Source organism: Myodes glareolus, chromosome 20, assembly GCF_982192425.1.
Source record: "Myodes glareolus chromosome 20, mMyoGla1.1, whole genome shotgun sequence".
Taxonomy (NCBI): domain Eukaryota; kingdom Metazoa; phylum Chordata; class Mammalia; order Rodentia; family Cricetidae; genus Myodes; species Myodes glareolus.
Window position 1 is genome coordinate 44,635,168 of NC_142045.1, and position 24,607 is coordinate 44,659,774.

The following is a 24,607-nucleotide window of genomic DNA, read 5'->3' on the forward strand; positions in this document are numbered from 1 at the left end:
GCTTTGAACTTAATAGATACTTCACCTCTAATAGGTGGAAAAATAAAATATAAAGGAAAAATTAGTATACAGGGAAATATATTTGAAAGTGTGAATAATTTCAAATTTATGCAGTGTGAAGAAGAGTTAAGAAAATATAAAAAAAATAAGGAAAACAAGTTTTTAAAAATTTCTTTTCCCAGAAAGATCTTCTGATACAGAAAATATGGGTAATTAAACAATGTATGAGAGCCAGTGGACTTGGTGGCACACACCTTTAATCTTAGCACCCAGTGGGTAGAGGCAGGCAGATCTCTATGAGAGTGAGGCCACCTTGGTCTGCATAGTGAGTTCCAGGCCCTCCAGGACTGCACAGTGAGACTCTGTCTCAAAGTCAAACTAATGTATATAGCAAGAGTAAATATCTGCAAATGTTACTTCTAGTATTTAGGTAAATTGATTAAATTGTATGTAACCTATTGCAAGTTTTTTTCTGTTAGGAGGAACAAAATTATAAAAGTGAATAGTGAGATACATATAAGTGAAAAATTAAAACCCAAATGGGCCGGAAGATTAAAGACTGTTATAGCTGAAGATATTCCTTTATCAGACATAATCCATTCCTGTAATTCTGGCACTAGAGAGGTAGAGGCAGGATAGCCCCATTTAAGGCCAGCCTGTGCTACATATGAAGACTGCCTTTCAAAAACAGTATTCCATGTCAATGCGGATGGCCGACTAAACCAGGTTCCTCCACCTTCTGGTCCAGGCCTAAACTATTCCTTTAACTCAGCGACTAGTTTATTAGAAATCATACTTATAGGGTAAAGTAAACTTAAACAAACTAGTCTATATATGTATTAAAATCTCTGCATTTACCGTCTTGCCCTATGCTGTAGAGGACACAGGATAAGTCTTGACTAAACTTCCCCAAATTGTAGCTTTATAAAGATCCGCTTTCAGGCAGCTCTGGGGTACGTAGTCATTTCTGCAGGTTCGCTGCCGATCGGGACAAGGTGTGCAGCACTACAGGTGCAGGAGTTAAGCGTGCGTGAGCTACCGCCCCGCCCCTCAGCCTGGGCGGGTCTAACTGAGCCGCCTATTTAGCAAGGCACAGAGGCCGACAACAGGCCGGTTTTCCACGGGAGAGCCCCGGGACCCAATGCACAAAGGCGGCTACTGAGCCGAGCTTGGGGACCAGGATGCCGAACCACCCCGAGTCACCGCCGTGCCACCGCCTGCTCTAGCTTCGTGCGGGTGCAGCGGACGGTGGGCGGGGTGGGGCGGGGCCGCGGCTCGTGGGGCCTGAAGGGGAATGGCTGGGCATAGGAGGCGGGGCTATGAGCTGGGAGGGGCCTGTGGGGAAAGAAAGACTGGGCCGGGCCTGCGAGAGGCGGGCCAATGGAGTGGGACTTGAGTGTGAGGGGCGGGGTCTATGCGAGACGTGACCTATGGAGAGGGGCGGGGTCCGTGGAGGGCGTGGTCTATGTGCAGCGGGGCGGGGTTGGGCGGTGTCTTTGCGGGGCTGGCCCTGTGTGGGGCGGGCCCTGCGCGGCGGGCGGGGCGGTGGCGCTGGCGGAGACAGTCTTTGCGCCGGCGGCGGTGGCGGCTGTGGGGGGTTGGGCGGAGCGCCGCGGTGCGGGGCGGCCGGGCTGGCGGCGGCCGGGAGCCGCAGGCGGGAGCGAGGAGGAGTGCACCGGGGGGCTGAGGCGGTGGAACGGCTTCGGGGAACCCGGGAGCGTGGAGCCGAAAGAACTGAGGTAACCGAGGGCAGCGGGCCGGGTGGAGCGGCCTCTGCCAGCGGAGCTCGGGCCGGGGCGGGTCAGACCCCTCTCTGGATTCCCGGGGCTGGAGGCGGCGCCCGCGGCGGGACCTGGGCCGCGCCCTGCCCGCGCCGCACCGGGCTGCACCTAGTTCCGAGCCTTTGTCTGTCAGCCGAGCTGGGGCCGGAGCTGCGGCCGGGAGCACGGAGGGAAGCGGGCGTCCTCCTGGGTCCGAGTGGGGACTGCCTGTCCGGGCTCATCCGGCCTTCTGCGGGAGCAGGTCCGGTGCAGCAGCAGCCCCGTGCCTCCCCTAGGGTCTGCAAACTATCAACAAAGAAGCCCCGGCGGACGGGGCAAGCCCGAGCTGCCTCAGTGGCGCTCAGACCCAGCTACAGTGCGAGGGCTTTCGGGCTGAAATCCAGGGTGGTGCTGTAGGTGGCATAAAGTACCATTTTGTTTCCGTTTGGACGGCGAGGCTTTCAAAATCTGGGTTAATTCTGATAAAGTCTGTCTCGGAAGCATACCCATAAGGGAAGAAAAAAGTGTACAAAGGAAAATGGGCTTATTTAAGGGGTAATCATGTAACTTTTTGAAAGTGCTTTATGGGGTGAGTGGTAACAAATGGGATTGAACGCGGTGTTTGCACTAAACATATTTTTGTTTGCTTCGTTTTAGTTTTGGGAATTGTTGACTACCTGGACATGGGAACGCCGAGAAACCTACAAACAGGTCTATTAAGGATTTGTCATCTCGAAAAGAAATATTTTATGACTGTTTTCCATTAAGAAGGTGTCAACAGAGGTTTGTGATTTTTGCCACATAAGAGACTAATTTGAAACAGTTCCCTGGCTGTGGTCAGATGTCTGAGACTGGCGAGAACTAGGCTTGGAATGCTCATCCTTCAGCGGGAGGCGCAGCGCTACCTACACACGATCTAAATGCAATCTCTCTGGTGCCACTTAACATAATGGATGGCTTTTCTGCATCTCGCGTTCAGATAGAGGACTGAGCCTTGCCGTGCTGGGGGGGCGTCTTCTCCGGATCCAAGCACTGGCCGTTCGCTTCTGTTTCCAGATGTGTTTTCTCAATTGTGTACTTGAAACATCTACCGTCACATGAACTCCAGATTGAGCCACAGAGTTCTGTGACCCCCGAAAGATCCAGGAATGGTGTTGCCCGGCTTCCGGGCAAGCCAGTTTTACATCTGCTTGACAATTAAATAAATATATCCTTTGCTAATTAAGGCTATGGAACCAAATAAAGACATGCACATTCCTTTGCCAAATGAAGTCTGGGGTTGTTGAATTTCCCTGTAACTGGTTATTTTCAGTTAACTAACATATAAGTTATGTACAAATGGACGTGAAGCCTGTGGCAATGTATCCGGATTCTAGCCCACACTGAAGATTTAAAAACAACAACAAAACAAAACAAAGCCTATTATGACTAATCCCTGGGAAGAGAAAGTCTGCAGAATGGCCCAAACGAGTCTACTGCAAGGGAAGCAGTTTTACTGTCGGGAGTGGGTTTTCCACAAACTTCAGCACTGCCTCCAGGAGAAATCAAGCTGCTGCACCAGTGCAGCCAACACACAGTCCCTTGTGGGGAATGCTGGGAATAACGCTAGTGCCATCTCTGGGAAGGGAGCCTCCTGGGGTGTGTTGCTGGTGGGAGGGCCTGGCAGTGGGAAGACAGCCCTGTGCACTGAGCTCCTGTGGCCCAGCTCACCAGCCAGCGTGCAGAGAGGTCTGCATCGTCAGGCTCTGGCTTTCCACTTCTGCAAAGCCCAGGACTCGGACACTCTGTGTGTCGGAGGGTTCGTCAGAGGGCTGGTAGCCCAGATCTGCCAAAGTGGACTCCTCCAAGGTTATGAGGACAAGCTAAGAGATCCAGCCGTCCAGAGTCTCCTGGAGCCCGGAGAGTGTGAGAGGAACCCGGCGGAAGCATTTAAAAGGTAACCATGAGAAGGTAGCCATGCTGGCATATCTGTGCATCCGAGTCTGCGATACCCTGACTACACTGCCTAGCTGTTGGATGTAAAGCCCTAGTCCTCACTCCACCTCCTTAGTTTTAATAGGAAAGAGAGCCAAACTTAAACTTTGTTTTATTGTTTTATTGCACAGTGGGTAGCTTAGAAGTGAAGCTTAATTTTGCTCATTTCATAACAGAATGCTGCATTTTTGAACCATGCCTGTAGATAGGGAGGGGAATTTGTTCTAAGACACAGCCAGTAGGTGCTGGGACAGCAGGGTGCGATTTCACAGAAGCCAGCTTTTGTCTATCGTCGTATTTATAATTTCTTTAAATACGAAAGGTACTTTCTCCAAAACAGACAGCCTTGGGAAATTCGCTGAGGTTGTGAAGTTTATTCTCCTATTAGCTAATGGAGAAGTTGACCTATGGTGATATTTATACTATAGCGAACATTTGAAGCATCTTAGTGCTTTGAGTGAGGAAGACACCATTGTTTTACTCATTGAGAATCTCTGATAGAATCGTGATAAGGGAACACGTTGCTTTTGAAAATGGTTTCAGATGCAAAACCGCATTCCAGGAAAGGCCCTTCCTTGGGGATAAGTTTTGCTTGTGGGTCCCTGCTCGTGTCAAAGCGGTCACGGGGTCCTCGATGCCTCACTCCTGCTGGTGTCCCTGTTTCTCCTGTGCTCCCTGTGCACCTGTTTGTGCTCCACACTGGCCAGTTCCTCAGGACCAAGTCTGTGCAAAGTATTCTGTGGGCCTTCTCAAGCCCCAGAGCTTTACGTGTCTGCAGGAGGGACTTGCAAAGGGTGGCGAAAAGCTGTGTTTTATGTCCCGAAATTTAATGCTTTTGCAGGTGATACAGAAAGTGTTCAATAATGATAACAAACTGTGGGAATTACTATGTGAAGTGTATTACAAATATTAAGCCATGTAATTTTCTTAGGAATTCTGTGACATGAGAACCTTTATTCCATTTTCCTGGTGAGGAAACTGAGGGAGAGAAAGCAGAAGGAAATTACTTAAGGTTGAACAGGTTGGGAAGTTGCGTACTGAAACATTAATCTAAATATTCTTTATCAATAAATATCAGGAGTCAGATATCGGGGGGTAAGGACCTGAAGGATGAGAGAAGCAGAGAAACCATCAATCCTCTCCTCCCTGCTCCATTCCTTTCTCCAAGGGGCTGAGATCCCTCTCCACCCCGTGTTTCTACTTCCTGTCCCATCTGTCCTCTGTCCTCCAAAACCTCTGTGGTTAATTTTGGTCAGCTAGTGGCTAGCTCCACCCTCTCACTCCAAACAAGCCTTATTGTCAGACCACGATCAAAATATCACACAACAGCATACCTGACACTTGAACTATATCCCTATAGAGTTGTAACTGAGGAGTGGGCTTGATGAACTTCTGAGTAGTAGAAGCTGTGGGGGGTGAAGGTGGAGAGCTGGGAGGGGTTGACGTGTTTTTAGTACCATTTTTAGATGGCTGGGAGAGTGACAGGGAGTGGGGTTCGAATGGGAGATGCCCCCATAGACTGTGTGTTTGAAAGCTTGGACCACAGTTAGGTGCAGCCCTAGAGATGGGGCCCAATTGAAGGAAGTGGGTCCCTGGGGATGGACCTTGAAGTTCGTGGACCCCACTCCATTTTCTCTTTGCTCTCTGCTTCCTGATGTGACGATCTGCGGCAAGCTACTGCCACCATGCCTTTCCCAGTGCAATGGCCTGTGTGCCCTCAAACTGTGCCAAAGCCCTCTTCTCTTAAGTCGCTTCTTGCTAGGCACAGTACTGGAAAGCAGTCACGTCGGTAGAGTCACCGTAAGGGTTGAAGGTGAATAGTGTAAATGTGTGGTCAGCTTGGGGTAGGATTTGAGAGACATGGCATTCTTCTATGCTTGTTATGTGTAATTACCGTCCAGTAAACTGGACAAATCTTCTGTTTTGTTAGCCATCCCATTCAGGACTACTGCCCGTAAGCTGATGAGGAAATCAGTACAGGCCTGTGGCACACTCAGGTTTGGTGGAGGGCACCCTGTGTGGAAGCCCTCCACACCTTCCACACGGTACATAAACACCCTTCACCCTCTTACTGCCTTCTCTGAAGGTAACTTAGTAATTAAGGAGCCGGGTTTTAAATAATTCTGTAAGTTATCTGGGTGACATCTTAAATACTCCTAGAGTGTGTCTTCCGATAGCTGAGTTCCTTTTTTGGTGTGTTCTCATCCCGAGCAACTTCTTCATAATATTGTTGATTTTCCTTTAAAAATGTTCAGGAAATTCTCACCCCTTCAGACTTTACTCTGTAACTATTTCCGTACCTAATTTGAAGTTATTAACTAATCAAAGGGAAGGAAGCCAAGTTAGGACTGTGGGTGAAAACCACACCCACACTGCACTTCTGGTTGATAGAAGTACTGGTCCCTTGGTGGTCTCACCTCCACTTCCTGTGTGTCTGCTTGCTTGACTTTCCATTCAGTCATTGAGCAGGAAGTCCCTTAAGAGGCTCCTCCATCTTGAGTTTCCCACTCTTTAAACCTTACGGTAAGCCCATTGTTACCCTTCCGGCTCAAATTTTGTTATAACAGTACAGAGTGGACATACACAACTCTCTTGGAGTGAGCTCTTCAGAAAAGTTTATTAGGAACGTGTTTGATTTGGACATTCAACAGGTCACCCAGGAAAGGGCTGTTGTTTCCAAATAACTACTTTATTTGGGGAGACATTGTAGTAGGCAGTTAAGGGGGTTAAGTGTCCTAGTTAAGGTTACTAGTTAGGGTTTCTGGGATGAAGCACCATGACCAACAGCAACCCAGGAAGGAAGGGATTTGTTTGGGTATGCTTCTACATCACTTCATCATCCATGGAAATCAGGACAGGAACTCAAGCAGTGCAGGAACCTGGAGGCAGGAACTGATATAGAGGCCATGGAGGAGTGCTGCTTACTGGCTTGTTCAGCCTGCTTTCTTATAGAACCCAGAACCACCAACCAAGGGATGGCGCCACCCACAATGAGCTGGCCCCTTGCCCCATCAATCATCAATAATGAGAATGTGCTATAGGCTTACTTACAGCCCAGTCTTAAGGACACTTTCTTAATTGAAGCTCCTTCCTCTCAGATAGTTGTAACTTGTGTCAAGTTGACAGAAAACTAACCAGCACAGTGTGAAATTAGATAATAGGATTAGATAAAATATAAACGTAAGCCCAGAAAAATAGAAGCATCCATTTTCCTTTCGATAAAAATTTCAAAGCCAGCTTTTGTAGCATATTTTAACATATAAATCTTGATAATTAATGGCTCTCTGAATACACAGGAAACATTAGGGCAGCAATCTACCCCGATGAAGAAAAATATTAGCTGGGGAACTGGCTGAGGGAGATTCAGTCATGCCTTTTTCATCCACATGACTTTCTCCCTTAGTTTTGCTTCTCAACTTTTTCCTTGTGTTTTGCTCTTAGTCCATGGTAGACTGTGTAGTACCGCTGGTTACATTCTTCCATGTCATGATGTGTGGCTGAGTTTATTGGAATGACTTTTATTCTAGGTACACATGGCAGCTTCTTACCCCTCAGTCATGCCATGCTGCTTCTCAGTAGAGTTGTCCAAAGTTCCCCTCTCATTCATTCTTTCATTCATTCATTCATTCCTGAGCAGACAGTGAGAGTTGTGCTGAGTTCTGGAAGAGTCGAGCTGAGCTGGAGATAAAGCAGTGTGGGGCAGCTGCAACCCTGCTGTCAGAGAGTCTAGATTCTCAGGAACACCTGGCCTGCTTCTGTGAGCGAGGTTAAGGCTGCCCACCTGTGAGTGTCTGTGCTGTGCCATGCACAGTGTCGTTTCGCTTACTGAAGAGACACAGAAACACACTTTTGCTTGTTTCTTTTCATTTTCTTTTAGTTTTCAATTAATTGTATATATTTATAGGGTTTTAAAAAATTTTATTTCTGTTACTCAAAGGACCTAGGTTTATAATGCTTTTATTTTTATGTGTGCTGAGAACTGATGGCTGATAGCTTTCTTTGGCCCATCCCTCCCCGTGCCCCCCAGGTTTTCATTACAAAGAGCTGTGTGTTTTGCTTTCAACATGGCTTCTTCTCTAGCATTGGAACAATTGAAGCAGGGCTTCGTGTCAGCCCTTAACCATTAGCAAATCCCAGCTATGGCTGAGCAAATGGTAACTATCTCTGTGGTGAGGTGTTGGGGGCAGTAGCTTCAGGTCTCCTGTGTGCCTTGGAAGCAGGACGGGTGTCATTTCTCTAGGCTACAAACTCCCAGTGAGGCCTTCCAGGTCCTTTAGATTCAGGTGGACACAGTGCCCGGAAGCCCTCATCTCTATCCGTGCTTTATTTATGGATGGTACATGCAGGTGTCCTCTCCCTCTGGTATTAGTGTTATGGAATAGAATTGTGAGGGAATATTAAAGGTGGGTGAACGGCTCTAGGTACTGAGAGTTTAGCAGGGAAGTGTGCTAGTCAGTGGTCAAGGGCAGTGGACTTGGAAAGCAGATCTCAAGCTGAGCGATCATTCCCCACCCCGACCCAACAGAACAGGAACCCTGGAAGATCTGAATCTCTCTGTTCTTACCTGGGGTCTCTTACTCATGCTGGCATCCTTGGTTCCCACCTCCTCACCATCTTCATGATGTCATTCATGCCTGAGGACCTTTTCCTGCCTACTCAAGTGCTTAGTTAGCCCTCTGCATGATGTCAGCAGCTGCTAAGTAATTATCACTTAATGAATGCATAATGCTGCTTGCCTATCTAAAATATCCTCTCACAGAGCTGAAAGGCTGGAGCCTTTGAATGAGTTAAAAAGCAGAAACAGAAAATGTTGTATCGTTAAAGCTAGTTTTAAATGCAGAGCAGGCTAATATAGTGATTTTTATTTTATTCGTCTTCTGTGTGAATTGACGTTAGGTAATTTCAGAGCCAGATACCCATCTTTCTTCTCAGCTCTCTGCAACAGTGGACTCAGGGCAGAAGGCCCGCTTTCTTGTTCTCTTGTGTGTGCTCATGGTAAAAGACTCTGTTTCCATCATTTGTTTTTTGTAACTAATACAATGTAGGATAACTGTCACTTTCCGTTCTTTTTAAAAAGTATTTTTGAAAATTAAAAAGAAGCGTACATATGTATGTGCATTGGAATAAGTCAGGTCTCCCGGAGCTAGAGTTATAGGTGGTTAAAATGTTTATTTTTAAAAGCATTTGTGGTTGCATGTGTTTGTGTGTGGGTGTGTGCACATGAGCTCAGGTGTCTGCGGAGGCCAGAAGAGGGAGTTGGATCCCGTGGAGCTGGAGGGACAGGTGGTTGTGAACTGCCACGTGGGCGCTGGGACCTGAACTCAGGTCCTCTGGAAGATAGTACGCACCCTTAATCTCGGAGCCATTTCTTCAGCTCCACTCTGTGCATTCTTCCAAGCCTCTCACTTTCTCTCCCTCACATCTGTTCTCTTGCTCCGAGGTGGACTCTTAGAGCTGAGCACCCCAAGTGCTCTCTGTAACTCCTCCCATCCTTGGCATCCCAGCCCTCAGGTAACACTGGCACAGCGTGTTGCTCCCATGCCCATATTTTTAGTTCGCTTTGTGTAACTTTGATTTTCTTTTCAGACCAGAGAGAAGAAAGTTGTGCCCTACAGGTTGGGGTATTTTTACCCAATTCCAGAATTTAACATTTACATTCAGATTTTTGTTCATTCCTAGGGAAGGTTCTCTGACAGTATGTGGAGTCTGAGCCAGCTGCTGTCTGCACGTGGGGCTGACGTGCTCTGATTGACTCTGTCTGCACTGTTTCATATGTGCATACATCAGTAACACCCAGAGTGTCCGCTACAGGCTTGCACTCAGGTAGTCTGGAACTTGCGCCTGTAAATGCCTCTTCTTCCTCCTCTGTCACAGTTCTTACTGGAATGTGACTTCTATCAGAGATACTCACAGGGAGATCTGGGTGTATGAATGGCGGCCTCTGAGCTCGCAGCTCAACCTGCTTTTTGTATAGCTGATGTCATTGAACAATTTTCATTGTTCTTTCTCGTGGAGTCCCCTTTGACTGTTCTTTGGTGGCTCTTCCTCTGGTTTCTCTCAGGTTTGCCTTACAAAGCACCCTCACATGTTCTTGATGTACATGGTTCATCTTATCTAGTGACATGGTCAACACATGTCTCCAGATCTCGCTGTCCTGACCTATACCTGTCATTCGCTTGGCCATCCCTCGCTGACCTTCGTTTAAAATCACTTCCCTTCCAAGGCGTCTTTCCTTTTTCTTTTTTCTAACACTGTGTCTCTTTGTGTCTGTGTGTGTGTGTGTCTGTCTGTGTGTCTGTCTGTGTGTGTATGTGTCTGTCTGTGTGTGTGTGTGTGCACATGTATCACATACTCGTCACACATTTATTAAAGGAATACAAAACAACAACAACACATTGCAAATGCAATCCAGAGATATCCTGATTTGCTGCTTATATGCCAAGGAATGAAGTAGAAAAGCATGGAAAGACTGTGTTTTCTGCAATTAGCCACCATGTTTCTGTAAGAGCAGAAGGCTTTGTCTGTGCAATAAGCAAGGTGATTCATAGTGCAGGTCCCGAATCCAAGCCGAAGTGTTTCAGGCCTCCGGTCTTACAGTGTTGAGTTTCCGTGTCCCATGTTCAGAGCCAAGACCTCAGTGAAGTCCTGGGACACAGCATAGGCGAGCTGCCAGACACACCCTGGATTCATTCCACATTTTATGTCGATCTAATTTTGGATCGTGGTGTATTCGGAAATCTTTACTGTTACACAGTATTTTTTGAGAATTATGGGACCCCTTATGGAGTTGCAGCCTACAGTTGAAGCAACTGAGGTCTAGAGCCAAGTCTGCCTCTGATTTTCTCGGGATTGAGGCTTGGGCCATAGTGGTAGATGTGGCCTTAACAGAGGCTTCAGTGCAGCTTTTCCTCTGGTACTTCTTGCCATCACCATAGCAACGGAACTGTGGTGAGAATGTGCCGTAGTTGGCCTGCTGATCCAGAGATGATAACAGTTATGGAGAGACAGACCATCTGCAACCTGACCCCAAGCCTGGAGTAGATAAAGCACACACATAGACACAAAAGAGAGTATACGTAACTGTTACTGGGGGCAGGGTGTGTGATTCAGACAAAGACTGTGAAAATAACTGCGAAACTAAGAAGAAAGGAGTATTTCAAATGGGAAGTCTTTGCTTTCATTAGAAATCTGGGAGTCATGGGTTAATCATTTTCATTCATCCATATACTCAATCTGTCAGCAATTTGTTTTACCTGCAAGATTAAGGCAGCACCTCCTGTTTCCACTTCCCACCATGGCCAAATCCTTCTGTGTTGCCAGAGCCATGGCAGCCTTACCTGCACCATGAGAGAAAGTGTCAGGTCAGGTCATGTTACCTCCCCACTTACACCTAGAGAGGAAAACCTACGCTCGCAATGTTCTGCTGACCTTGTCCTTTGACCTTGCCCTGAAATGCTTTGACCCTTGCTTTTGAGCCACACTGCCTTCATCCCATCCCTGAGATAGGTTATGTTACAGCCGAGACATTTTTGCATGGCTGTTCCTCCTGGAGTCACTTCAGTGTCTTTGGAAGCCTTCCTGCTCAGTTCTCCTCTTATTTCCTTGTTTCCTGTGGTACTGGGGCCCATACTTCGGGCATCACACAAGTTAGTAAACCCTCTCATCAAGCCACACTCCCACTCTCAGCTGTCTGTGCATCTTACCGTCCCACTCTTCTCTCTCTCTCTCTTAATGATCACCATCTGGAGTCATTCTATATATTTTTAGCTGACTTTTTGCCTACCTTTTTGAGTAAGCACAGTACGTGGTTTTTCGGGATAGATTAATAACAGCAATCACTATTAAACTAATAGCCGACTACATGTTTTAATGTAAAGCATTCTAATAATGGCCACAACGATATAATTTTTATTTTCTCAACCACATTTGATTCTTAAATACTCCATTTTCTTGTGTGAAACCGTTTACACATATAGTTATATGAATTACAGAGTTGTAGATGAACAAATTGCATCATCTTCCTGCTGTAGCCAGAATACTTCCAAATTCAGAGGGAGTAAAAGTGAGAACAGCTAAGGAGGTCCTTCTTCACCTCTCTGGTCCTCTCTGGGAGGTCCGAGACCTGGGATATCTGGAGTTCCAGAGACACACTGTACAGATGGTGTTGTGCAGCTAGCATCATTAGGCAACATTTTCCTGTGTGACTTTTTGTTTTAAGGGTTTACTTTATTTTTTATACATATGTGTTTGTGAGTGTAGATGTCCTGAGAGGCCAGAAGAACAAGTCGGGTTCCTTGGAGCTGGAGTCACAGTTGTGAGCGAGCTGATTGGGATGTTGGGAACTAAACTGTGGTCTTGAGAGTAGCCTGAGGTGTGCAGTGTGACTGAGGCCGCTGATGTACTTTGGTTCATTCGTTTTTTTCGAGTGCATAGTGGGGGTGAGGAACGCATCAAGTCTTGTCCTAGGATATGCGGTAAGCAGGTACGGCAAACGTCCTGTGTGATTATTGGCTCTGTTTTTGGTAACGAGAGGAGGTAGTTCGCATCGATGTTACAATGACAGGTAACAAAGCAGGGCTGGAGCCAGGGCTACTATTTCTTAAGGGCTACTTAAGATGTTTAGAAGGAAGTTTGACAGGAGCCCTTTAGACCCAGGAGATACCAAGTACAAGGTGATGGCCTGGGTAGAAGAGTTGGTTTAACGTCTAGAAACAGAGGTGTGGTTATGTGACTGGGGAGAGCTCACAGTAGGAAGCAGAACCATCCAGGAGCCTGAAAGATCCTTAGATGATTGTGAGGACATTTATTTTTCTCTTGAGCAGATTGGAAGCCCTGGAAGCTCTTTCAGCAAAAATAATCTGACGTCTGGCTTCATAAGGTCACAATGACTGATGAGTTCAGTAAAGCAGTAAATGGCCAGTGTGGTCATCCGTGTGCAGGTGCTTGGACCTGGGAGGAGTGAAGGGCCCAGTAGAAGTGCATTCTGAGTTTGTTTTCAGGTCGACCAGAGAGCTTGTTGGATGTGAGTTATGTCTGAAATAAAGCACAGTCTGGCTCTTGGGATCTCGATTAGAAAACAGGAAGGCTGGAAGTTTGAGTTACTGCAGAATAGAAGCTGAAGGGAGGAGCCCAGCAAGGGCTGGACACTGGAGGGTGAGTTCTGGAAAGCTGAGCTCTGACGTCTAAGCATAGAAGGTGAACAAGCAGTTCAGATCCAGCTGAGACTTGTATGGGACATTGCTGGCATCTAAGGCCACAAACGAGCCGGCAGAGTAGAAGCATGGGGCTCAGAACCTGGTGGGCTTTCTGATTAAGTGGTTGTTAAGACATGAAGAAGGAATCGCTGCAGCAGGAGAGGAGCATGCACAAAGGTGTCAGTTGTAAAGCATTCCTGCAAGTTGAGGATCTTGCATTGCAGTGAGTCCCAAGCAAGTCCCACAGCGTGAGAAAGCTCAAACCGCTGGCATCGTGAATGAACCCTAGGGGCAAGTACTTAGGAGACTGAAGCCTGTACTGTGATGCAGGAGCAACTCTAGATAGCAGAACCTGGAGGAGCTGTGGGCTTGTGTGTTGTTCACAGAAGACAGAGAAGACTGGTAGAAGGGGAGGAGCAATGAAGAGATGTGCTGTTTCAAGGGAGACGAAGGAGCCTTGGAAATTGTTGTTGAGGTGGGTGGAATCTGATGAACAAGCTGCCAGGATAAGAGAGCAAAGGGAGCATCTGCAGCTCGGCTGTGAATTTGTCCCCCATGGCCACAGTTAGAGAAAAGCTATGGAGCTGTGAGCCAGAGTGGGCTAGTTTGCGGCCTCTAATGGAGTTGTCTTCTGACATGTGCTGTGTTATATGGCTGGTACGCTGTGAAGGGTGGCATGGAAGGCGACCAGGAACTCGAGTGCTGAAAATACCTGGAGTATCTGGTTATCTGTTGTTTCTTTTGCCAGTAGGCTACCAATCCATATTCCTGATATTTTAAGTATGTATTTGTGTGTGTGTGTGTGTGTGTGTGTGTGTGCGCATGTGTGTGTGGCCATACCATGACACCTGTGTAGAGGTCAGTTCCCTTCTATCATGTAGCAACAGGGATTGGAGTCAGTCCTTCAGATTTGGCAGTCAGGCCTTCAGATTACCCACCAAGCCATCTTGCCACCTCCCACAATTATTTTAAATATTTTATCGGGCTAAAGAGATGACTCAGCAGTTGCTCTTCTAGAGGACCCTGGTTCCATCCCCAGCGTCCACATGGCAGCTCACAGCCATCTGAAACTCCAGTTCCAGAGAGCTGACACTCGACACATGGTGCATATACGCACATGCAGGCAAAACACACACATACAAAAAATAAAAGGGAAAAAGAGGTTTGTTTTTATTCTTTCATTATGTGCCTGTGTGTACGCCTGAAGTGAATTTGTGAGTGTGAGTGTGAGTGCACTGCCTGCAGAGGTGAGAAGATGGAGTTGAATCTCCTAGAGCTGGAGTTACAGGGAGTTGTGAGCCACCCAACATGAGTGCTGGACCTGAACTCAGCTCCTCTGCAAGAGCAACAAACATTCTTAACCACTGAGCCATCCCTCTACCCTCACCCCCTTCAATAAATTTTTAAGTATATGTCAGTGTGTTGGGTGATAGCAGTGTCCCAATGGACCTTGTCCATTAGGAGGACCTTTCCCTCCTCGGGCCAGCAGTGCCATTGGAAGACTATCATCAGGACTCTTCGTGGTCTTTGCCAAAGACTTGGTCCATAGTTTGCCACACTTTTGACCAGGTCCTGGAGGCTTGTCAGCTCCTTGGAGCTCTAAGGTTCAGGTCTTCCTCAGTGGCGATGCTTAGATTAGCCCTGTAGCGTCCTGCCCTTTTCAACCTCAGACTTCTCCAGCTCTCTAGAGTTTTGTTTGTGTTTAAAGTAAGCTGAATTCTCTTTCCAGCAGGCAGGCTGAGAGCTGGCCTGCTGGCCTGCAGACACACTTGGCCTACTTTCCTCAGCCTTGTAAACACTGACCGGGACTTAGCAAACACGCTGTGGGGAAAACCAATCTGTGTGCAGACACTTCAGACTTGCTGCTCTCTGAAGTGGACCTGACTGACCTCCACCGGCCCCATGGGCACAGTTCCTGGCAGAGGCCCTTAGTGGGCCCAGCTGCTTCCTGCTCTGCACCTGTGACCACTCACACCACCCATCCTCAGATATCCCGAAACCAGCAGGCCAGTCCCCATCTTGGAAAATGCCCCTGTTGGCTGGTGTTGTGGTTCATCTAGGCTTCTTGTCGCCTGTCTCTGTAGAGCAGGTGTTGTGATCTGGCCTCTGCTTTCTGTGGTGGCCCAGGCAGCCCTCTGCTGTTGGCATTCTTCATGTTCACTCTGCAGAGTCACCGTGGATTTGGAATGAATGCCCTGGAACATTCCCATTGTATGGATTTGTGCCTTGCGTTGTTTCCTTAAAATGAGTTCATCCCTGCTTTTTTTTTTTCTCCTGTGAATATTAATTTGGCTTTTCTAAGTCCTTGGGCTATTTTATAATTTTACTTCTCTTTGGACATCAGTGTTAGGTCTGGTCTGCTCTGGGGTGACCACTCTGGCCGTCCTGTCTTTTACACCCCTCTTCTGTCTGGATCCCCAGACTCTCCATTCTGCTTACTGTCGCCCCTCCCCCCACTTGCAATGCCTTGCCCTCATTGTTGCCTTTGAATAAGGGTAGCAATGTAAAACTACAAGTTACCACCCTGAGTTGATTCCAGCATTAACATAGATGTTTTTCCACTTAGTTCCTGCCTTCACGGGACTGTATGTGTGTGCTCGCCACAGGTCTAGCAGGTCTCTGGCCATCATTGCACACCTTTGGACAGAGTGGGTCCAGTTCACTCAGAGCTAAGCTTCTGGAGTTGCTTTTGGCTGCTGCGTGTTTTTTCTTCATGCTATCATATTTCATGTTTGCTTTGGTCAAGATTTCAGAAACAGGTTTCCCCCTTTAGGTTAATCACTGACCTTGTTTTAATCGACAGATGGTTGTTGTTACTGTTGGTTGTAGCATGGTTAATAAAAACCCAGAGACAAATAAAGGGGTTCAACTTGAAGGTCAGTAAAACAAAACAGCCAGCCACTGGCTCTCACCTCAACCTCAATCTGGAATGGCCATCCTGCCTCCAGGAATCTCAGAATGAGACTGTGTGTGAGAGCCGTCTCCTCCCGTTTTATATTCATTCCTCTCTAGTGTTGGGATTAAAGGTGTGCATCACTACCGCCCAGTTTCTGTGGCAACTAGTGTAGCTACTGGGATTAAAGGTGTGTGTCACCACTGTCTGGTCTGTAGGCCGATCAGTGCAGCTGTTTTACTCTCTGAACCTCAGGCAGGCTTTATTTATTAAAAATACAGGTGAAATATCACTACGGTTGGTTAGGTGAATAATTAATGGTGTTTTAGCCTTATAAAGTACAGATGAAATATCACTACAGTTGGTTAAGAGAATAAATATATAGTGTTTTATCCTTGAATGATCGAAAATACCAGCTACCATCATCTCCCCACACACATACCTTATAAATGTTTTCATTTATTGGGTGGTGATTCACTTTTTAAGAAGAGAAAACACAATCTAAGTTTGTTTTTCAAAGAGAAGACAAGATAAAAGATATTCGTATTTTTAATCTTCTGTAAAAAGCAAATAAACCTCCCCCAGGGAAAAAAAAACATTTTTATTAAAGGCTGTTTTGTTTTGTTGTTTGTTTTGCTTTCAGAATTGAGTGGTTATTAATAAAATGTTTGGTAGAAATGTCAGTATGTCCTCTAAGATAATATAGAACGTGCTAGATTTAGCATTAAGCTTCTAGGTAAATGACCCTCACACATGCTACATGGGGGTGCCCCACCACTGAGCTAGATCATCGGCTCTTCCGTGGTTAATACTCGGATACTGAACTTTACAGGGAAAAGAGAGACTTGAGACTCTAGGATTCAAAGTGCGCAGTCTGGTAATGTCACACTCTGACATTCTGTAGGAAAAGCAGCTCAGAGATAAAGGCCTTTGAACTTGGGCTCATGTTTTCCAGGCTCTGGACTCTGGTCAGGTGAGCCCAGTACCCCTAGGCCTCTGCTGGGGATGCTAGCCTGCAGTGGGAGAGCATGCTCAAGAGCCCATATCCCTAGTCCTCTGTTGGGGTGCTAGCCCACAATGGGAGAGCATGCTCAAGAGCCCATTATCCCTAGGCCTCTGTTGGGGTGCTAGCCTGCATGGGAGAGCATGCTGAAAGCACAGCTGCTGTTCTTACAGCTGGGTATTGAAAGAGAAAAGGAGGCCTGAGTCCCAGTGACTTCTTCAAGGGCATGCCCTCATGACCTGAAGACCTTTCAGCCCCAAATTCAGTGTCTTGTATGGAATTTTGAGTGCTAAACACTTGAGGATTTTGGTTCTTCCCACTCCCCTGGAATCAGAACAGCTTAGCTTAGTGCCCACTTATAAGTTATGGACACCATGGTGTGTGTATGGAGGGGGCAGTGGGCACCCTTGGTGTCTGTTTCCTTTTTCTCTCGTTTGCCACTGTGTACTCCAGACTAGTTGGCCTTTGAACTTAATCTTCTATCTTCATGGCCCATTTCTAATTAGGAGTTTTGAGTTTCAGGATATACACTTTACCTGGTTTCTGAGGTTTCTAACTGAAGTCCTCAACCTGTGCAGCAAGGACTTTACCTGTTGAGCTATCCCCTCAAGCCCCTCAAGTCAGAATGTCTGGTTGTACCACTTAAAACAGAAGTGGACAGTCTTCCTGCAAAACCTCAGTCATGAACCACTCATCACTGACAGAGTGCTGTCCTGAAGCCCAGAGAAAGGATGGCTCAGATGTGAGTGTTCAGAGAGACGGATGTGCACATTCTCACTGGGTAACAGCAAGTAACAAAGCAGAGCCACGATGTTCAGAGTCCACAGGACCTCGCTGGCTCTTCCCATCCTTGTCCCTTTTTCTTTTCATGTTCTCTCACAGACCTGAGTCTCCGGCAGAAGTGCATACTTATGTAGTAGAACCCAGTAGTACTGTTACGTGGAAAGCAGAGTAAATGCTGGCACACAGTTTGCTTTTAGATGCATGGGCTCCAAAGTTTTGTGCCTTGCTCCACTTTTCTTTCTCTGTCTCTCTCTGTCTCTCTCTCTCTCTGTCTCTGTCTCTCTGTCTCTCTCTCTCTCTCTCATGGACAGATCAGTGGCCTTAATGTCTGTCCACCCCGGTTTAGTGGAGGATTCTGGTACTCTATTGTGAATAAAGATATCAAGAATTGTTTAGCAGCACTAGGGTTGGGGAGAATGGGGAGTGCCCTAGTTAGGGTTACTGTTGGCCAAATATAATAATACCATGGCCAAAGCCACTTGGGGAAGAAAGGGCTTATTTCAGCTTACACTTCCAGGGAACAGTCCATCACTGAGGGAAGTCAGGGCAGGAGCCTAGAGGCAGGAGCTGATGCAGAGGCCATGAAGAGTACTGCTCATTGGCTGTTTGCCATGGCTTGCTCAGCCTGCTTTCTTATAGAACTCAGAACCGGCAGCCCAGGAATTGTAGCACCTCAGCCCTCCCTCTATTACTAAGAAAATATCCTGCAGGCTTGCCTGCAGCCCAATCTTATGGAGGCAGTTCTTTTCTTAATTGAGGTTCCTTCCTTTCAGGTGACATTAGTTTGTGTCAAATTGACATAAACCGTCCTGCAGTAGGTCACTATGGGACCTGACCTTTTAAAATGTATTTACAAAGTTAATGCAACTTACTTGAAATAATTGTATCATTTGATTTAGATTTTGTTTTTTGTTTTTTATCTTGTCGCAGTTTTAGCTGCTGGTATCTGCTGTTTTTTTTCACTTACTAGTTCTGAGTATGTCTTTGTAAATGTCCTTTAAACTGAGCCCTTATATGTACACACAGACCCTTTTTTCCAGAATTTGCATTTCCCTCCTCAGCCTTGGGGCAGCAGGACCATTCAGGATCCTGCCTGCTGGGGTTCACGTCAGCAGCCGTGTCCTAAAGTGTCCTAACAATGAGAATAAATGTTTATTTGTCAGAAATGGAGAGATCACGTCACTCTGCTTCTGCTTTTTTGAAACTGAACTCCCAGAGTTGGCCTCAGGTATTTCTTAGGACACTTCTAATGTCTGAGAAGGTCCATTCCCCACTGTTGCATGGACTGTAACAACCCTGCTGGATTTATGCATCACAGGTGCCCTGCAGCTGAGTTACCTTCTTACAATATATGACATTGCTTATCTTTGTAGGTCCAGTGTGTTCTCTGGGAACAGTTTCATTTGCTTATTCCAAGAACTAAACCTGAAAGAAATCACAAGATGAGTCTTCTCTCCGGTACTGTGGAGTATTGTAACCTCACAGCTCCCTGTAGAAAGGGGAGAGTGGTAGAAAGATGCTGTATAGGTCCAAATACAGGATTCCACATAGAAATCCTGAGTACATAGAAAGTAAGAGGTAAATGGCTTTAGAGTAAGCCCTCGAAAGGCTCCACAGAAGTTGTAATGCATGGATTAATTTATAAGGAATTCGCCTCCATGGTGATATATGCTGAGAACTGCAAGGTGTGCAGCTAGCGGGCTGGAGACCTAGAAAGCTGACCTGCGTCAGCGCAGTGGTGGTGCAGGTTCTCATTGCAAAGCTCATGTTCTCGAGACCCAAACAGCTGGTTTTTCTTTTGAGCCTGAAGAAAAGAATAAACTGATGTCACAACTCAGGCAGTCATGGAGTTAGCTTTTGGCCGATTGGGTAAGAGCCACTGTTTCGAACCTTAGAAACATTCAGAAGAGAAGACCACATGTGGGAATCCTGTGGTCCAGTCAAGTTGTCACATAAAGCCAACTTCCACAAGCCCACAGTAGCCAGCCGAGAGTCGTTTATGTTTACATTTGGGAATGAAGAACACTGTTCTGTCGGTACTGGAGTTGTAGGTATCTTATTCTTGAGAATTGTGAATTTTTTATGTTTTGGGGATAAAGATCTTTACAAATGAATGTTTTATAAATATATCAGGCCACCCATCCATTCACCCAGCAAACATAAGTAAGTCTTCATGAGGCCCTGGGTGAGCTCTTGGTGGGGAACAGGTGAGCTCTCCTGGCAATCCCTTCTCTTCCCTAGAGATCAGAAAGGTAGATGCTCCACTACTGGTTCCTTGAACTACCTGATAGGTCCCATTTGTTGAGGGCATGTGAGCAGTGTGTGTCTACAGGCTGCAGAGTGAGCAGTGTAATCCCAAGTCTTCTGTGAGTGTATCTGAGCTGAGCTCTGGGGCGAAGAGAGAGCGAGCGTGGTGGTAGGCATACAGGGAGGACTCTGGCACGAGAGGGCCTGTTCATAGGCCCACAGGCAGGCCCGCAGAGTTGGAGGGAATGGGTAAGTAGCAATTATTGGTCAGAGCCTGGAAACAGAAACCTGTAGTTGGACGCAGCATGCTGCCAGGGCAGGGTGGACCTTGGTAGCTTGAGGAGTAATGATGGGATTGGAGGCCCTGGCCAGGCTAGCCCTTGAACAAAGACTCTCTGTGTACTGACCTGCTCAGCATTAGTGTGTGAAGAGCAGAGTCAGCCGACTACTGAGAATTCAGGCTCCCACACCAAGGGACATTACCAGGAGAGGCTTATTATATTTTTCTCGCATATTTTATACCATGTAAATGTTTTTTTAGTTTTCATGTGGTAATAGTGGCTCTTGTACAGTTCTGTGCTTTTGACAAATGTAGACTCAGTGATGGTATATAGTAGGACTTTCTTGTGTTGGGTTTTTTCTTGGGGACCACCAGCTCCCAAATAATGACAAATGACACAGAGACATTGTTAATTATGAAAGTTTGTTCTTTAGCTTAGACTTGTTCCAGCTAGCTCTTATAACTTAATTAACCTGCCTTTATTAATCTGTGTTTGGCCCAGGTAGTATCACTGAGGGGAGTCAGGGCTGCAACTGCAGGCAAGAACATGGAGGCAGGAACTGACTCAGAGACCATGGAGGACTGCTGCCTATTGGCTTGCTCATCATGGCTTTCTCTGCCTCCTTCTACTTCCCAGCACCACCTGCCCAGGGTGGCGTCATTCATACTGGAATGGATCCTCCCACATCAGTGATTGTCATGAAAGTGCAGTCCAGACTTGCCCACAGACCAGTCTAATGGAGCCTTTTTCTCAGCTGAGGCTCCTTCTTCCCAGGCGACCCTCGCTTGTGTCAAGTTGACCCAAAATCAAACCAGGACAATAGGTTTCTTCCTGCTATGGTGTCCTCGGAGTTGGCTCTTTTCAGCACACGGACAATCTAAGCACTTTAAAGCTGACTCAAACACCAGGAAGGGTGTTTAAATCTAGTTTCATCCAGTTCCTACCATCCTTAATTGCCCTGAGTCAGAGCATATGCACAGGCTAGGGCACAGCACACACTGTACTGGAAGCTGGTAGTATTGGGAAGTGAACCACGTAGAAGATGCATTTTATCTGGAATCTCTATTTTTATAACAGTCTAACCAATAATGCCAACATGCGTACTATGAATGCCAGTGCCCTGTCAGTGACATTGACCTGCTCTCTGGCTGTCTTACAGGTGTGTGCTGCTCCCGCTCCTGGGGATGAAGCCGCCCTCACAGAGCCTCTACCTGCTGGTTGACTCCGTGGACGAAGGCTGCAATGTGATGGAAGGGGAGCAGACATCATCCGGGCTCTCCGGGACTGTGGCAGAGCTCTTGGCTGGTCACCACGAGTTCTTTCCCCCGTGGCTACTGCTCCTCTGCTCCGCCCGGAAACAAAGCAGAGCGGTCACTAAAATGTTCACTGGTGAGCAAGACTGCATGACGCCCAGAGTTGTGTGCTCTAGGCCCGAGCCCAGGCTGGGTTTCTCCTATGGAGCAGAGTAGGCAAATGGAGGCCTTACTGCTGCACGCACCCTCTCAGCCTCTCGCCACCATACCTTAGGATCATGGGTATCATCATTAGCTTTTCTCAGAGTTCTTTCCCTGGGCTGAGGGGATAATTCAGTGAGTAAAGTACTAGTCATACATGCATGAAAACCCCCATACCAAAAAACAACAGCAAAATCTAGCCAGGTATGCTGGCACACGCTTCTGATCCAGTACTAGGGAGACAGACAGTCAGACCCCTACAGCTCACTGTCCCAACAGCCTAGCCTAGACTGTATCTCAGAAAAAAAAGATGACTGAGTCCTGAGGACAAATGACACCCAAAGTTATTCCTTGGCCTCCACGTGTATGTACGCACAGAAAAATGTGTGCACATACGAAAAAACGCTTTTTCCCTACTTCCCAGACCTAAGGTAGCGATGAGCTGTGTTATTTTTCAGTAGGTCTCTACACTTTCCTGCTCATTGGTCATTGATCAGTATCTCCCTGTGGCCCCTGAAGTCCTGCCAAAGGTCCTCACATGCATCCCTTTGTCATGGCAGGGTTAAGCCCAGGGCTTCACTGCTGTGGTCTTGGATTCTTTGCAGCACTCAACTTAGCCCTGTGATGACAGAAGGAACTCATGTGATAAGGCCACAGCAGTGACCACAGCCAGTGCTGTGCGGCAGCTCCTGTGTATGGCTGAGGGCGTGGCTTCTCTCCTTGTCCAAGTCACCAAGTATCATCAGCTCATTTGTGTTCTATATACCTTATGAACTCTTAAGTTTTATTTTTAAGTGTGTATGTGTATATATGAACTTGAGTTCCTCTAAGTAGAGTTACAGACAGTTGTGAGTGGCCCAGTGGAGATGCTGGGAACCAAACTCAGCTCCCCTGCAAAAGCTGCACATGCTGTAACCCTGAGCATCTCTCTAGCCCCGAGCTGTAGTCTTCTGTTTGCACAAATGACTCACTACTATGTGTCCATAGTGCTCACTGCTGACTGTGTGACCTCAGGCCACTTGCCTGACCTCCCGTTTCCTGTCTGTAATGTGGGGTCCTTAGAGGTTAGATGTGCCTGAGGCACCATAAGGGCTTCCTACACATTCTCATATTCTTGTCATCTCAATCGCGTTTGTTAATAAAATTCAGTTTTGACCTGAAATCTTTGGGTCATTGACCTCAACTGCTGGGCGTTCTTGGCTGTGAACAAGTGTGCTGGCTCGAGACCTTTGGGGAGATGGGACCTCAGTTGAGACGAGATTGGCAGGTATGCAGGCAGCTGTGGGGCAGTTTCTGGATGGATGATTGATGTTAGACCCCCAGGCAGATGGTCCCAAGTTGTATAAAGGAAACAGGCTGAGCAAGCCAAGGGAGCAAGGCAGTAAGCAGCGTTGTTTTGTGGTTTCTTGAGTCGGCTCCTGCCTGCAGGTTCCAACCCTGAGTTCTCCGGATGACAGAGGACAAGCCATGAGATGAAATAAACCCTTTCCTTCCCGAGTTGTTTTTGGTCATAATGTTTCATCACAGTAACAGGAATCCAGTGAGACGACCTCCTCTTCATCCCTTTCGTCCTCTGTTTTTGGCGTCTGATTGTCCTTGTGCTTTCACGGTGGCTGATCCTCTTTCACTGACCCCTAAAGTCCACAGTGCTCCAAAATCCAAAAACCGAGTGCGTCCAAGGAGAATTCCAGGTCAAGATTGTGTTTCGTGCGGTACTTAGAATATCACCTGCACTTCGGGATGTGCGGATAATGTTCATGTGACACAGATGGGTTCTGTGCTGGGAGGTGGGTTCTGTTCTCCTTATGTATAAGCAGATATTCCAAATCTGAGAAGATGTAACTACTTCCCATCCTGGCCATTTTGGATGAGATACTCAACCTCAGTTGCCAGAAGGGCTTGCTCAACGACCGTCTGTCCTCCAGTCGATTTGGACTTGCTGAGTTAGGAAGTGTGACCATCATAGTCCTGGGTCAATCTTTTGTGCACGCAGTGATTCCCATGCCTGCCTCAGCGTGAGGGCTCCCTCTGCATTGTCTTCAGCCAGCATTTGCAAAGTCAGGTTGCCTCTTCCACATTCCGGTTTGCACATGATGTTCTGCTAAAACGCTCATCCCTTGAACTTCTTGCCATCTTCCCACTTAGGTGACAACCCAGATAGGACTTTTTACTCACAGACTGTGTTCTCCATTCTTGTTTATTTGTGGCCCCTTCCTGCACAGTCACATTCTCACTCTGTCTGGTTTTATTTTTTTTCATGAATGCGGTATCACTGAAAATTTGTCTGATTCTCATGTGTGTATTTACTAGCCGTCCTCTCAGCTAGGATGTAGTCTCCGTGAAAACAGGGTGCTGACTGTGTGAGCACAGACTGGGGTCCCAGAAGGATTCTGAACATGTGAACTCCTGTTTGTAAGCATGGGGTCAGGCCCTATCAGAGTACCGACTGTGCACTGATTGTAGCAGACTCAAACCCGTTTGTTTAGCCAACTCCACGGAGTATCATACCCACTGAGATATTTTACCAAAGATAGAAAAGTGGTTTAGTGGGCCTGGAGATGGTTCATTGGTGGAGCACCTGCTCTAGGAACCACATAAAAAAGCTCCCTACTGGAGAGGCAGAAATAGGAGGGCCTTTGGGGCTCACTGGCCAGGCAGCCTAGCCTATGTAGTGAGTTCTAGGCCAGTGAGAGACCCTCACTCAAAAGAGGTGTATGGCTCTGTGAGTGTGGTGCTCAGCTCCATCCCCAGCCTCCCAAAAAGTAAATGAAGTCATTTTCAGTGCTCAAGGTTGTTGGTCAGTGGACAGTCTGAGTTCTCTCTCAGTATGTGTGTGTGTGTGTGTGCGCGCGCGCACGCCCATGCGCGCACAGCTCAGCCAAAGCTTTGCACTACTGAACACTACTAAACCTCTGCTCTTATTTCTGTTCTGTTTTTGACACTAAGCCTTGCCCTGACTGCAATGGGCCTTCCCATGTGGACCTTGAATCTGTAGCAGTCTTCCTGCTTCTGCCTCCC

At 47.1% G+C, this 24,607-nt stretch overlaps 1 protein-coding gene across 1 annotated transcript in view; it reads left to right on the forward strand.

Annotated features, from left to right (window-relative positions):
* The first annotated feature begins 1,581 nt into the window (after nucleotides 1–1,581).
* The window catches only part of Ankrd50 (ankyrin repeat domain 50), a 33,593-nt gene continuing 10,567 nt past the window's right edge, over nucleotides 1,582–24,607 (forward strand). The window contains exons 1-3 of the mRNA XM_085682402.2: nucleotides 1,582–1,739; nucleotides 2,418–3,696; nucleotides 21,295–21,524. Coding sequence (XP_085538528.1) covers nucleotides 3,185–3,696; nucleotides 21,295–21,524 — 742 coding nt within the window. The 5' untranslated portion in view covers nucleotides 1,582–1,739; nucleotides 2,418–3,184. The remainder of the gene's footprint in view (nucleotides 1,740–2,417; nucleotides 3,697–21,294; nucleotides 21,525–24,607) is intronic.